Here is a 13,138-nt window from a genome sequence, read left to right as displayed (position 1 = left end):
CAGTTGGCTAGATTTATCAAGGAAAGGTGTGGCTGCCTTTCTCTGAAGAATGAAGTAAGAGTGGCAGGATATGGGATGGACGTATGGTCAGATCTGATATAACAACTGCTACATTCCAGTGTGACACAAACCCATGACCAGCTTTCTCCAGACTTTCAGCCTATGTTCAGCTTGCCCTTCATGCTTCTCTCTTAACATTCATTTCCTTTGCACTTTTAAATGTTATTCCTGCAAGACATCAGTTTCTTTTCAAAATAAGATTACCTTAATAATACAGTAAACTGCTTTAAGCCACCTGGTAACTGATCAGTTGAATGGGAATGCATGTTAATCACCTCTTCTGGAGTGAAAAGGGAACTGTTCAAAAGCAGAGAGAGAGAAAACGGGAGTAGCTCAATTTCAGAAACTGTTTCAGATCAAGCATAGCACGTTCTTTTTATAAATAACATTATTATTTTACCTTTGTTCACTGTAAACAGTTGTCACACAGTCTCCTTCATTAGCTTTCCATAAGAAATCATCAAAATCTTTGACCTTCTCCCAGAACAAGGTGGCAAGTGACCTTGCCCTTTTCTGACTTTCCATCTCCTTCTCTTTGCTCCGGTTATCAATGCTGGTCAAATCAACTGCAAGACATTATCTGATATGGGTCTACATACCTAAGATATGATAATTTACTCATATATGTATTGCTAGTAATAAATTTCATCATCAATAGAACCTACCTAATTATAGCACATATGTATGATATGGTGCGACAGTGGTCACTCTTAAAATGTTTGTCAATTGCTCTACATAACTCAATACCATTACTTCAGTATCTGCAGTGTGTTCCCTAAGTTTTCTATAGACAACATGCAAATCCTGAATTAACATTATCAAATTGCTGATGGAAAAAGTGGATGCTTTTCAGGTTGACACTACAACATTATATTTTACTATTATGGTATAAATACTTTTTTTTCTAGTTTGGGAATGCAAGCTAGTGGCTAGAGGGCTTAGTCTGCCCTTGCATGCCCTATTTGTCACATACAGGGGCTCTGAGTGTCTCCAACAGCTCCCTCCCCCTCTACCACTGTACCCTCTTCTTCCCCATTTCAAGGGCTCCATGTGCCTCCCTTCCTCCTGTATAAAGGTCCCCCATTCTCTTCTCCACCAGGATTCTGTGTGTGCTCCTTTTTTCCCTTGCCCCTCAACCATCCTTATTTATTTATTTACCTGTCTGGGAGCTAAGTCATTCAGGGTGTCAAAATTTTAAACTGAGATGGGGAGATATATGTTAGTGGCTGCCATCAACAGGTTCTTTGCTCTATAGACAATTACAGAGGTGGTTGAAGGGGACAAGTCTGCTAACTAGCTATCAGGACTCTGTGTGTCCCCATTTCTTCCTTCCAGTTTTCCAATTTCCCCCCAAATCAATAGGGTTCTGCCCATTGATACATAGAACATTTGCTAAAATTCTGGAATTGATCAGATGCAGTGTTCAAATGTTATCCCATCCCATCACATCCAAATGCCCAAACAATCATAGTTCAACAATCAAGTTGAGCATAGGGGCATACAAGCTTGGCCAGCTATGGTTTACAGAATGATAAATTACACTGCATAAACAGATGATCAAGGCTCAGGGCAAGGAGCAGATAAACTGCTAATTTGACCATGATTGTTCCATGAGTCCACAGGCAGTCTAAACAGATTATTCCATGAACGAAGACACAATACATTACATTTAGGATGTGATCTCTCACTTTAGGATGTGATCAGCTAATTTACAGTATTCAGATTTGAGACAAGTAGCACAAAATATCTCCAGTGTGTCCTGTACACAGGACAGGATGAAAGACAAGCTTTTGAAAAATCTCCACTAAAACACTATTTTTTTCTCCGCTATAGCACCATTTTCCCCCAAGTAAAAGGGCTGGAATCCTTCAGACACTCCATTTCTCCATACACATTAAGGCTGACGGATCAGAAATCTGGAGAATTTAAGCAAATATACAAACCCTTAGTTGCATATTAATGAATATGCAACCCATTATTTAAATAATTCGCAGTAAATATCCTGGTGTAAGGCTAATAAGGTCGTCGCATGGAGTGAGCTGCTGGAATAGAGGAATTGTTGTGCTCCTGACTGCTTCTGGCAAACCCCTGGTTGGTGGCCAGGTAAGTCTGGTTACTCCTTGTCCTGGACTAGATGGAAGGTTCTAATTGGTCTTCCAGTTAGGGTTCCAATTTTGGTTGGACATATGCCTGGAGGTTTCATCAAATGACATAATCTTTAATTAAAGACTCATCTTTAATTGCTGGAGACTCCAGGACAATCCCAGAGGGTTTGCAATCCTACTTCCAGCCCCTGCTACTGAACCTGAGCTGGGGAATCTGGCTGCTACCAGCTGGAGAACACTTCGGGTGCCCAGCTAAGGAGGCTGCCCCAGGCTAATGGGAGGGGGGTTCTGGCTGCTGCTGTTTGGCTGCTACTCACAGGCCCTTGTGGCCAAGGAGAGAGGACTAGAGACGTGCCCAGTGACACTCTAGCCATAGTTCTGCATGTGTGGACACCAGTGTGTTTGGAGGGCTACACTCAAGGTAGCGTCTCTGTGGTCAGCATCCTGAAGGACACCAACCACAAAGATCTTGCCTAGAGAAGGCCAAATGACAGGGAGACTTCCCAGAGTGCCTCTGAGACAGCGTCTCCCCAGGTGGAGGTGCTGTTCACCCTGGGCGCAGCCCAGGGGTGGGGAGAGCCTCATTGTGCTCCAAGTCCAGGCCTCTACCGGTGACTGCAGCTTTCCTTCCCTGAGTGCTGGAGCTAGCTCCCCCAGCACAACTCCAGACACACCTAGAGGGGTCACCCTGCAGCAAGGCTGCCTAAGTCCGCTGGGCCCCAGCCGACTGGGGACCACAGGATTGAGCATCTGCCTCAGAGTCCTGCAGGGTAAGATTTTCCCTGAGCTGCACATAGCCCTCTGAGCCACTGGGGCAGGGGCCAGGCAAAGCCAGGAGTAACACCTCCAAGAAACTGGCAACTCCAGGGAGGAACCTGGGACAGTGACTTCAGATTTCTTTGCCAAGAGGAACAAAGTACTGGCAGTTCGCTCCCCCCCCCCCCCCCCGCCAAGTATCCCACAACAGGGACAACAGGGAACTCCTATAGCCCCCATAATGCTCCCCCGCCCAGGAAGTAGTGAAGTTACTTACCTTAGGAAACCAGTTTCCCACCCTGGAAACCAGAAGGTAAAGAGATCTCTGAAGAAGAGCAACTGATTGGGTCCCTTACTTTGTACTAGGTGCAGAAAGCTCCAGAGCATGTAAAATGTGGGACTAACCGTGTGTGAAACAAAGCAAGTACAAACATGAGCCATACTTTGCAGGGGTGGATGGATTGTCACATACACAGTTACTTAAGGTTGGTTTTGCCATACAGTTCTGCTTATTTTTAAACTGTTACTCCAGCAAAGAATAACAAAAGCTCTGATACAGCATTGGTTTATAAGTCACCTATCGGACAGTATCCACATGTAATTCAATAAAAATCAATGCATTACATAAGCTTATGAAAATAAATGATTTCATGCACCCCATTTGTATTTGTTTAATCACATTTGATACTAACCATAGAAATCTGCAGGATTGCTGAATTTTGGGCAGGGATAGCCTATTTCTGTGAAATATTGGACCATGTTCCGGGCTGTTCCAGAATAGATGGTAGTTCCAGAGGTCATCAGAAGAACTAAATCGAAGAGTTGGAAGATATCTGATCGGGGCTGGTGAACTGAGAGGAGAACTAATCTGTTTCCTCTGGCAAGCCTGGATAGTGTAATCACAAGATTGTGAGCAGTAAAACTATCTAGTCCAGATGTGGGTTCATCAAGTATCAGTATTCCTGTCAAAGAGAAAAGGCGATGATGGAAAGCATTGTTTGATTTTGTGTTGCATGTGAAATGGTACCAGTACGTAAAATCTTATTTATACATTTTTAAAGATTTTTTTTAAAGCAGCAAGATCAAATATTATTTAACAAGGAGAAAATTCCCTTCCCTAAAGTTCTTTCTCCACATTACCAAACCATTTTCTGTAGTCCCAATCCTGCTCCCACAGAAATCAATAAGAATTGGCATTGACTTTCAATGGGAGTAGATTTAGGCCCCATATTTTAATTTCCAATGTTTTTCTCCTAACTTCCAGCTTTATATAATAGAAACAAGAACGTAACAGTAGTCAGTTCTGTATCTTTCCATGTACAATAACTTGTTACTTAAAGTCGTCCTGGTTAACGTTGTTTTGTTGTTACGTTGCTGGTCAATTAGGGAACACGCTCGTTTAAAGTTGCACAATGCTCCCTTATAATGTTGTTTGGCAGCTGCCTGCTTTGTTCACTGCTTGCAGGAAGAGCAGCCCGTTGGAGCTAGCTGGTGGGGGCTTGGAACCAGCCTGGACCAGCAGCCCCCCTATTGGCTCCCCTAAGTTCCCTGTGCAGCAGTCGCCCAGCAGGCTATCAATTGCTGGGCAGTTCAGGTGTCCCTCCCCCTCACTGCTGTGTGCTGCTCCTACCCTCTGCCTTGGAGCTGCTCCCGGGAGCCTCCTGCTTGCTGTGCAGGGGTGTGGGGAAGACGGGGGCTAATGTCAGGGTGTCCCCCTCCCTGCTCCTGTTTATCCCATCTCCACTGAGCAGGGCGGGGGGGAGGGGGGCAGACAGCAGGGCTCAGGATGGAGGGAGCTTGCTGGTTGCAGCTGCTTTCTCAATTTCCTGATCTACTTAAAAAGGCAGTGTACTTAGAGTGCGGTCAGCATACTTAAAGGGGCAATGCTCATCTCTCTCTCCCACACACAGGGTGTGTGTCTCTGTCTCTGTCTCCCTTCATTTGTGCTGCCTTGTAGAGTGTGAGACTACATTAACAACGAGTTAACCCTTGAGGGCTCTGCCGAGTGCTAGTTCATCATTTAGCAGGAAGGCATTCCCTGGGAAATATCCCACCCTCTGACTCCACCACCTCAACCAAGCTTCACAATCACCATTGTTGTGTACAGTATTAAATCGTTTAAAACTTATGCTGTACATATATATATAATATAGTCTTTTGTTTGGTGAAAAAAATTTCCCTGGAACCTAACCCCCCTATTTACATTAATTCTTATGGGGAAATTGGATTCGTTTAATATCATTTCTCTCAAAGTTGCATTTTTCAGGAACTTAACTACAACATTAAACGAGGAGTTAGTGTATGTTACATGAGAGGTAGATTCAGTGTGGTTAGAGTTTACGGTAATACTTCTACTCATATTCTATGTGTTCAGACCACTTGCATTGAGTCACACAGTGTCAGGGTGTGTAAAGGCCTCAAAACCAGAGAGCCAAAGTTATAAAAAATAAAATAAAAAAAAATAGGAGCATGAAAGTGAAGAGAGGAGAAATAAGTTCTACATTAATATTTTCTATCTGAAGGTTTCTTTGCAACTGGTTGTTGAAAACTCAAGTGAGATAATGTCAAACATTTTGAGACCTGGTATTATTCACTATTTATATTACCATAGCACCGAGTGGCCCTAAGTAGTATCAAGTGCTGTACAGGCACACACAAAATCATGGACCTAGATCCTAAAAGATATTTAGGCATGTAGCTCCCACCTAAAACCCTTTGAGGATCTGGACCATGGTTCCTGCCCTGAAGAGCTTATTATGAGTAAATATAGAGTTTGAAGTGCTAAAAGGAAAAAATTGTATTTAATTTTTCTTTTCCTGGAAACAGAAAATGTTTTGCATTAATACATACCTCTTTTCCTGAGCAGCACATGCTGAAAAACATTTTTTTGCCTTTCCTGTAATTGTGGAAAAAATAGCCTTATCTACACTGGGAATATTCAGACCCATGTTTCCTGAAGAAGGCAAGGGTACTGATAGAAACTTCAATGTACACATGGATTAGGCTTTATTACAACCATGTTGGCTGGTGAGAACAGGTGTAAAGAACAACTGAGCCTGCCTGAGTTTTCTCTGCATTGCAGTTTTCACTGCCTGGGGTAATTTACAAATCTGAAAAATCCTAGTGTAGCCACAGGCACTGAGATTACCATCTAGTACCCTGATCCTACAGATTGTTACTAACATAATCTTTACTCTCACAAGTAGCCCAGCTGAAGTCAACAGGACTACTAGTGTGCACAGGCGTTTGAAAGACTGGGCACATAACACTGGAAAAGAGATTACAAGATATAGGTTCTGATTCTGATGCCACTGAAGTTAACAGAAATTCTTATGGTGACTTAAATGGGAGCAGATTAGGTCAATAAACTGCATAATAAAGCCACTAATGTCCAAGTAAATAATATTCCTTGCTTGTATTTAATGTAAATAGGCACAATTGCTGCAGCCAGTGGGGGGGGGGAGGAATATTTCCCTTACTAATGTAAACCCCCTCCTCCCCCATCTGGTTTTGTGGTTTAATTAAGATGAATGACTTTATGCTCACCAGGATTCCACAGCAGCTGCACTCCAATGCTTACCCTTCGCCTTTCTCCCCCCGACACACCTCGGATGTATTCATTCCCTACTCTTGTGTTTGCACACTGTCGTAACCGCAGTTCTGCTATAACATCTTCTACCTGGTGGTTCCAGAATAAAGCAAGGGTTAGTTGTTTAATCATTAAGTATAATGCACAGTCCAAAATTACGTTTGGCTTTAATCGTCATTCAAATATTACTGTGCTATCTGATCAATAGCCATTTAAAACAAACCTTGACTTTCTCAGAGGCAACATTTTCTAAAAATTCAGCAATTCATTTCTCATTTTAGCTCCCATAAAGCTTTCCCTAAATTGCCATTTGGAACAACTGCAGCCTTCTATCTGGGAGCAAAAAAAATTAAAACCTATTTATAAGCAAAAATAGACAAATCAAACTTTAGACTTTATGACTTACACAACAAATGCCCAGTTCAATTTAGCTGTTCTTACCCCAAACATACTTGGATAATTATGTCAAATGCATTTTTGACAACTTTATTTTTTCCCCAGCAGCTCTAATTACCCTTTTTTCCCTTTGTGAGTCTGAAAAAGTCTTCGGGAGCCGCAGTTTTGCAACGAATAATAATGTTTCTTTGACAGTTAGGCTGGGTAGTAGTCGATCATCCTGCCGCACATGTGCAATGCATTTCTTAACAAGCTGGTGAGTACTGGGTTGTCCATTGATTATGATTTGGCCAGACTTAATTTTGCCACCGTGATCTCGACAGGTTATCACATCAAGTAAGGATGTTTTTCCACAGGCTAGAAAAATCATAATTTAAAAAGTTAAAAATCTCTCTGGGTCAAGTTCTAGAGCAGTTCCATTTGGTCACAAAAATGAGGCAAATGTTTTTGCCACATTCATGTGCCTCCATATTCACCCCTATCCTAAGCCCTCTCTGTAGCTTATTTTAGAACCCCGAAGGAGAACAGCCTGTGAAGGAGACCTGAGTTCAAGTTTGACTGTTTGTTTTGAGCCAAAGGTTTAGGACATCTTTAGAAGTTATAATGTGAGCTCTTAGGCTAGAGCAGTGGTTCTCAGCCAGGGGTATGCTTTCCCCTGGGGGGTACGCAGAAGTCTTCCAGAGAGTACATCAACTCATCTAGATATTTGCCTAGTTTTACAACAGGCTACATAAGACACTGGAAAAGTCAGTACAAACTAAAATTTCATATGGGCAAAAACTTGTTTATATTGCTCTATATATTATATGCTGAATATTCCAATTGATTAATTTTATAATTATATGGAAAAAATTAAAAAGTAAACAATTTTTCAGTAATAGTGTGCTGTGATACTGTTGTATTTTTCTGACTGATTTTATAAGCAAGTGGTTTTTAGGTGAAGTGAAACTTGGGGGGTACGCAAGACAAATCAGACTCCTGAAAGCAGTACTGTACAGTAGTCTGGAAAGGTTGAGAGCCACTGGGCTAGACGACTACCAGCGAGACTGCTGCCTCATAAGGAATGGCACTAATTGAATTCCAAAGATGCCTGAAATCTTAAAAACCCAACCCTACCCCCCCCCATAACAAAGTTATGAACTGAAGTTTACCACATATGTAATTACACATATTTTTGGCTCACCATGGTCTTGATCGTGTGGTGACTTGAGAATTCTGTCCCTGATCCAGCAAAACACCTTTTACACAGGCTTAACTTTAGGCACAGGAGTAGTCCCATTGGCCTCAGGGTGTTCTGCATGGACATAGGGTCCACACTACTGGATCTGATTGCAGGACTTGGCCTAAATTTGTATTATAAGCTTGTTTTGTGGAATGAATTGTGAACATGAATAAATATGGTGTTTTTAAACAATGCAATATTGGCTCACACTTAGGGGGAACAAGACTAAAATAATGGAAGCAAAATGACATTTGGAAATAACAAATGTCTTGTTCTCTCATGTTGTGCGATATAGTTTGTAAACATGCACACAGTTCCTTCATTATTAATTATTATTATTTTATTATTTCATATATTGCTGCTCTTCATTTTAGAAGATTAATGCCCTGCTTGATGATTTGAGGGGTTTTTATGTAGGTGTTTGTTTTAAAGAAATCCATCCATTTGCAAACCATATATCAATCCACTTGTGACTGACACAGTGATTACTAACAATAAAGTGAAACCCCTCAGAAATTTTGACCAACCTCACTAAAGTATTTGATAAAATAGTTAATAAACTTTTTTTTAAACTGTTTAAGACCAGTTAGGTGAATGGGGTTTGTGCTCCCTGTAAGCTACTTAACAAATACACAGCAATATAATATTGTTCCATCCAAAGCTCTTTTATCAGGGAGGATTCCCAAGGTACAACTTTGTTTTGAAAGCAAATCTCAGACCCAGACAACTCCAGGAAGCAGGTGAATTATGGAGGAAATGCCACTGACCTCTGCAGTAAGACAGGCTGTGGACATAAGGTGGTAGTACTGCCATGGCACACGCTCAGCGCTGGCTGAGGTCAGGGTAGCTATGTATTCTGGTCAGAGCTGTTGATCGCTCACTTTTGGAGGTGGGCCAGCCAGTGCAAGGCCCCTTCACTCCCAGCAGCGCAGGGACTGCGGGCACCTTGCATTGTTCCAGGCAGACCCAGGAAATCTGGCCCATAAAATCAAATGATGAAAAACCATCCTTTAAGAAACTGTGTGGCAAGCATATGTACAAATCATGACAAAAATTCTTTCCCAAACAAAATCTAACTGTCTTCTGCTGGGGGCCCACCATATATTTTTTATGAGCATACTGCAGCGATGTATAACATATATTTCTAGGGAGTGTTTCTCTGTTGGATGGTTATATATCCTTTGGCATTCAGTAGTGCTGTTGTCATCTATTGTATATTTTATTGTAAAGGCTTGGTCAATGCAGTAAAGCTTTCAGTCCTACCAGAGCTTCCTATAATAGCTAGCATCTGGCCACTTTGAACTTTAAAGTTCAGATTCTGGATTGCTGGCACATGGGAATCTGGGCCTGTGTTCCACATCCAAGGCATTTTCATCTCTGCTAGGCTCTCATACCAGGGAATCTGAGATGCCATGTTAACCTAATGTAAATAAATAGAAAAAAAGCCCTCCATTCAGAAAGTCAATACTGTAGCAATAAATATTTTTTAAAAATTAAGATATTACAAAGTGGAAAATGCATGAAAATAGCTGCAACCAACCTGATGCAAATTCTCAAAACTACGTTTTAGCTAATTCCATTTGCCAACCATGCATTGTTTCCATATATTCTTTCTTATCACTGATTGATTGCCAAACTGTTTGATTACCAAATATCTGTCTGTCTCTCTAAAATAAAAGATACTGTGTATTTGTCTGTTTGAAAATGCAAATACTGCCCTGCCCTTTACCAAATATACACAAAGCATTAACCCTTTGCAAACTGAATTTCTTCTTGTTAAATCAACGGGCATGATTTGTGAGGTCTGCGGCAGCTATTTAGTATTTTGCAACTCTCTGTCCAGCGTAGGGTATGTTCCTGAGAGAAAGGAGACATAACCCTTCACGCTGGTGATCCCCAGCTGCCACAGTAGCCCCCTGGATTTTGGTCATCTAGGCGTAACTTCAAGCTGCCTTGAGTCTGCCCAGATCAGGAGAACACTAAGGTGGCTGTCCCACCCCTTAGCGGTGTGAAGTATATCTCAGCTGCAACTGAGGATCTTTCTAGCCCACTATTTAAAATGCAGCCAAGGACCTGATCCTATATTTACCATGCACCCAAAACTTCCACGGCTTCAATGATGTTTGTGTGTACAACAACTGTAAGATAAGGTCCCAGTTGCTATATGTAATTTAACTCACGTTACTTTTTACAGTGTCTAAATGTTACAAGCAGGAAATTGTTGTATACATTAGCAAGATAAAGTAGACCTTGTACCTGGTAGTTGAGCTCTCTGACCTCTAGGACATTTGATTTGCCACTGTAGGTGAAATACAGATTGTTATCCTCTTCAGAGCAAAAAATACTGTCTCTGAATCTCCTCTTTGCCTATAGGAATTATTAGAAAATTAATTACAACTCACTTCTCTCTCTCTAAACAGCATTTAAAAAATGAGAGGCAGCAAGGGAAATGCTTTCAATGTGTAATAATAGTACAATTGATTTAGTTACTATAGCACAAAATGTAAAGAGTTGAAATGAGTTACCTCTGTCTAGTACCTGGAAAATTACTCTGCACTACGAGGGTGTGAAAAACTCAAAGTGCAATTCAAAGGAATATGTGGTGAGTTTTTTGTTCATTTGTTTGCTTGCTTGTTTGTTTTTTGTCTGGACTTAAACATGACCACTTTCAAAATGAAAATGGACCCAATTTCATTCAACCTTGGTCCTATTTCTGAGCAAAAATGCACAAGAAGTTTTGAAATTTTTATTTTTAGCTTCTCCTTACATAGTTAAGCAGGTCCTGTTTAGCCCAGGCAGTCTTCAGCCTTAAGTGGGGGAGAACCTGCATGCCTGCAGTTCCTACTTCTAACTCCCTGTCCTCTTCCAGAAGCTTCCTTTTTCCTTTGAGCCATGGGCCCAGTCTTCATCCAGTCTTTATTCCTGATTTCCCCCTCCTCCCCCAAGACTATCCTCTCCACGTCCCTTCATTTGCCATGATCTGGACAGACCGGTTTATTCCCCTCCAATCTATCCCTGTTCTGAGCCAGACATTGGTTGGAGGTGAAGCTTCAAAGGAATTCACACATGTATTATCTTTGGAATATGTTGATTGGGCTTATCTAAAGTAACTGTCTGCACTTTCTGCATACAGCCAAACTTCAGATCAGGTCTGACTTAACCCTTTGAGTCCAGATAGATAGCACTGCAAAACTGAGCCCGTAAATCAAGGCACATACTATTCATAGAAACAATACAGAAACCACCCACAATTGCTAAAACAATTTCAAACAGCAGCTTCTCATAACAGAAAAGTATATTAAAGTCACTTTCTATATAGTAACACTCCCCAGCAAATGCATTTAGTTAATTTTAGTATGTATATGGCCCCCACCACTGATATCTGAGTGCCTTTTGCATGTTAATGCATTTATCCTCCCAGCACTCCTTTGTGTGGTGTGGAAGTTATATTATCCCTTCTTTACAGCTGGGAGGACTAAAACACAAGTTTGCACCAGAAGTCTGTGGCAAAACCCAGAATAGAACCCAGATTTCATGTGTCCCAATCAAGCGCCTTGACCACCAGCCCATGTTGCTTCTCTAAGGGCTATATATTGCCTTCATTCCACATTCACATGCAGATGGAGGACACTATACGTCAAATCCAATTTGCTGTTTCATATATCTAGTGCTAAATACTGTCTGCAGGAGTTTCCCCTTCAGTTCTGTATGAGCTCCACTCACCGACAAATCCAGATCTGTATCCTGGCTCCCAATGGCATGCTCCGATGGGACTTTTTCAGTCATTTCTTTCATATTTGTGATGGAGTTTTCTCTCCGTATTGCCACTTTCTTTTCTGTTTTTAAATACTGTGCTTACTGTGGAAATCCTTCTCCTCTTGGTTTTGAGCTTGATCCCCTTCCAAGACCCCTCTACACGAATATAGCTGGTGTTTCTCCTGACACTCCGGGTCTCTCTGGTCTACATGTCTCTGTAGATGGGGTAATGTTCTCCTTTTCTGGGATAGTAACAGCTCAGGCTAAAGGTTAATCAGATAATAGTTATGGCTAATCTGTCAACTGTGCTTGGAAAGGAGAAGAAAGGAAAAGTGAACTGAGAGCTACTCAGCTTTCTGTCGAGTAATTTCCTGGGTGTAGAAATAAGGCTGGGACCATGACTGATCCTGTGGACTACTGGCAGAGTGAAGCTATACCCTCTTCATTAATGAGGTAGCAACTTGGTGATTCAAGCAACTTACTTGAATTAGCGGACTTACCAGCTGGTTGAGAAGGTGATTTAAGTAAAGTGTCCAGTCTGCCTGAGGATGATGCAGCCTACCGAGATGGAAAGGAGCAGCTGGGGTTCCAGAGCAGAAGAAAGGATGTCTGTTGTGATTCCACATAACAGTGTCAGCGTCCATGGAATCTCCTACACAGTCAGGTAAAGCTAGTAAGGATCAGCAATGTAAGCTGGGACTCTGCAATAGCACTAATCCTCAGACCACAGGGATAAGACTTCCCTTAATTTATAGCATAATAGTAACAGGGATATAGTTTGAAGATGATGGACCTTAGTCTTAGTCCAGTGAAGGGAGACACCTAGGATGAATTTGGTCCTCTCTGTCTTGTAATTAAGACTATATTTTCCTGAGAGTAAGGAGTGATTCTGCTTTCTGAAGATTTCATAAGTGATTCTTTAAAGAAGGTCTCCGAAGGATATATAAAGAAAGCCTGAAAGGGTTGTGGTTTCATTTCTTTTGCTTGTTTTTAGACATTTAAGCTTCTGTCTTGGCTGGAAGACTCTGATATGACTGGAGAGCTCGTGAACTAGGGACGCCAACAGAGCCAATACGGAACAAAATGAGCTATTAAAAGGGGAAGGGATTTTTAGTCAAGTCTGTTTAAAACTTTGTTTTTTTGTTAATTTCTATTTAATTTCAGTGGTTTTGTTAAAGGTCTAACACCCTCATCCTTACAATTAAAGAGCTCACAATAAATATTACTTATATTTCCCCTTGGTCCTCCACCAAA

General features: G+C 41.5%; 1 protein-coding gene across 11 annotated transcripts in view; it reads right to left on the bottom strand.

Annotated features, from left to right (window-relative positions):
- The window catches only part of ABCG8 (ATP binding cassette subfamily G member 8), a 51,246-nt gene that overhangs the window by 13,010 nt on the left and 25,098 nt on the right, over positions 1 to 13,138 (bottom strand). For 10 of the 11 annotated variants that reach the window (XR_013635586.1, XR_013635585.1, XM_073339089.2 and 7 more), the window contains 9 exons: positions 12,385 to 12,536; positions 11,852 to 12,147; positions 10,385 to 10,495; positions 9,392 to 9,548; positions 7,025 to 7,263; positions 6,468 to 6,600; positions 3,614 to 3,883; positions 461 to 626; positions 265 to 357 (listed from right to left, as the gene is read on the bottom strand). Coding sequence is in view for 9 of the 11 variants with exons in the window: in XM_073339089.2 (XP_073195190.1) it covers positions 265 to 357; positions 461 to 626; positions 3,614 to 3,883; positions 6,468 to 6,600; positions 7,025 to 7,263; positions 9,392 to 9,548; positions 10,385 to 10,495; positions 11,852 to 11,923 (1,241 nt within the window). In the remaining 2 variants the exon portion in view is untranslated. Of the gene's footprint in view, positions 1 to 264; positions 358 to 460; positions 627 to 3,613; positions 3,884 to 6,467; positions 6,601 to 7,024; positions 7,264 to 9,391; positions 9,549 to 10,384; positions 10,496 to 11,851; positions 12,148 to 12,384; positions 12,973 to 13,138 lie in introns of all 11 variants that reach the window. The other variant, XM_073339090.2, reaches the window with a different exon arrangement.

This window comes from Lepidochelys kempii, chromosome 3 (genome assembly GCF_965140285.1).
Source record: "Lepidochelys kempii isolate rLepKem1 chromosome 3, rLepKem1.hap1, whole genome shotgun sequence".
In the NCBI taxonomy this organism is placed as follows: domain Eukaryota; kingdom Metazoa; phylum Chordata; order Testudines; family Cheloniidae; genus Lepidochelys; species Lepidochelys kempii.
Note: the sequence above shows the minus strand (reverse complement) of the source record. Positions and strands in the feature narration are given on the sequence as shown.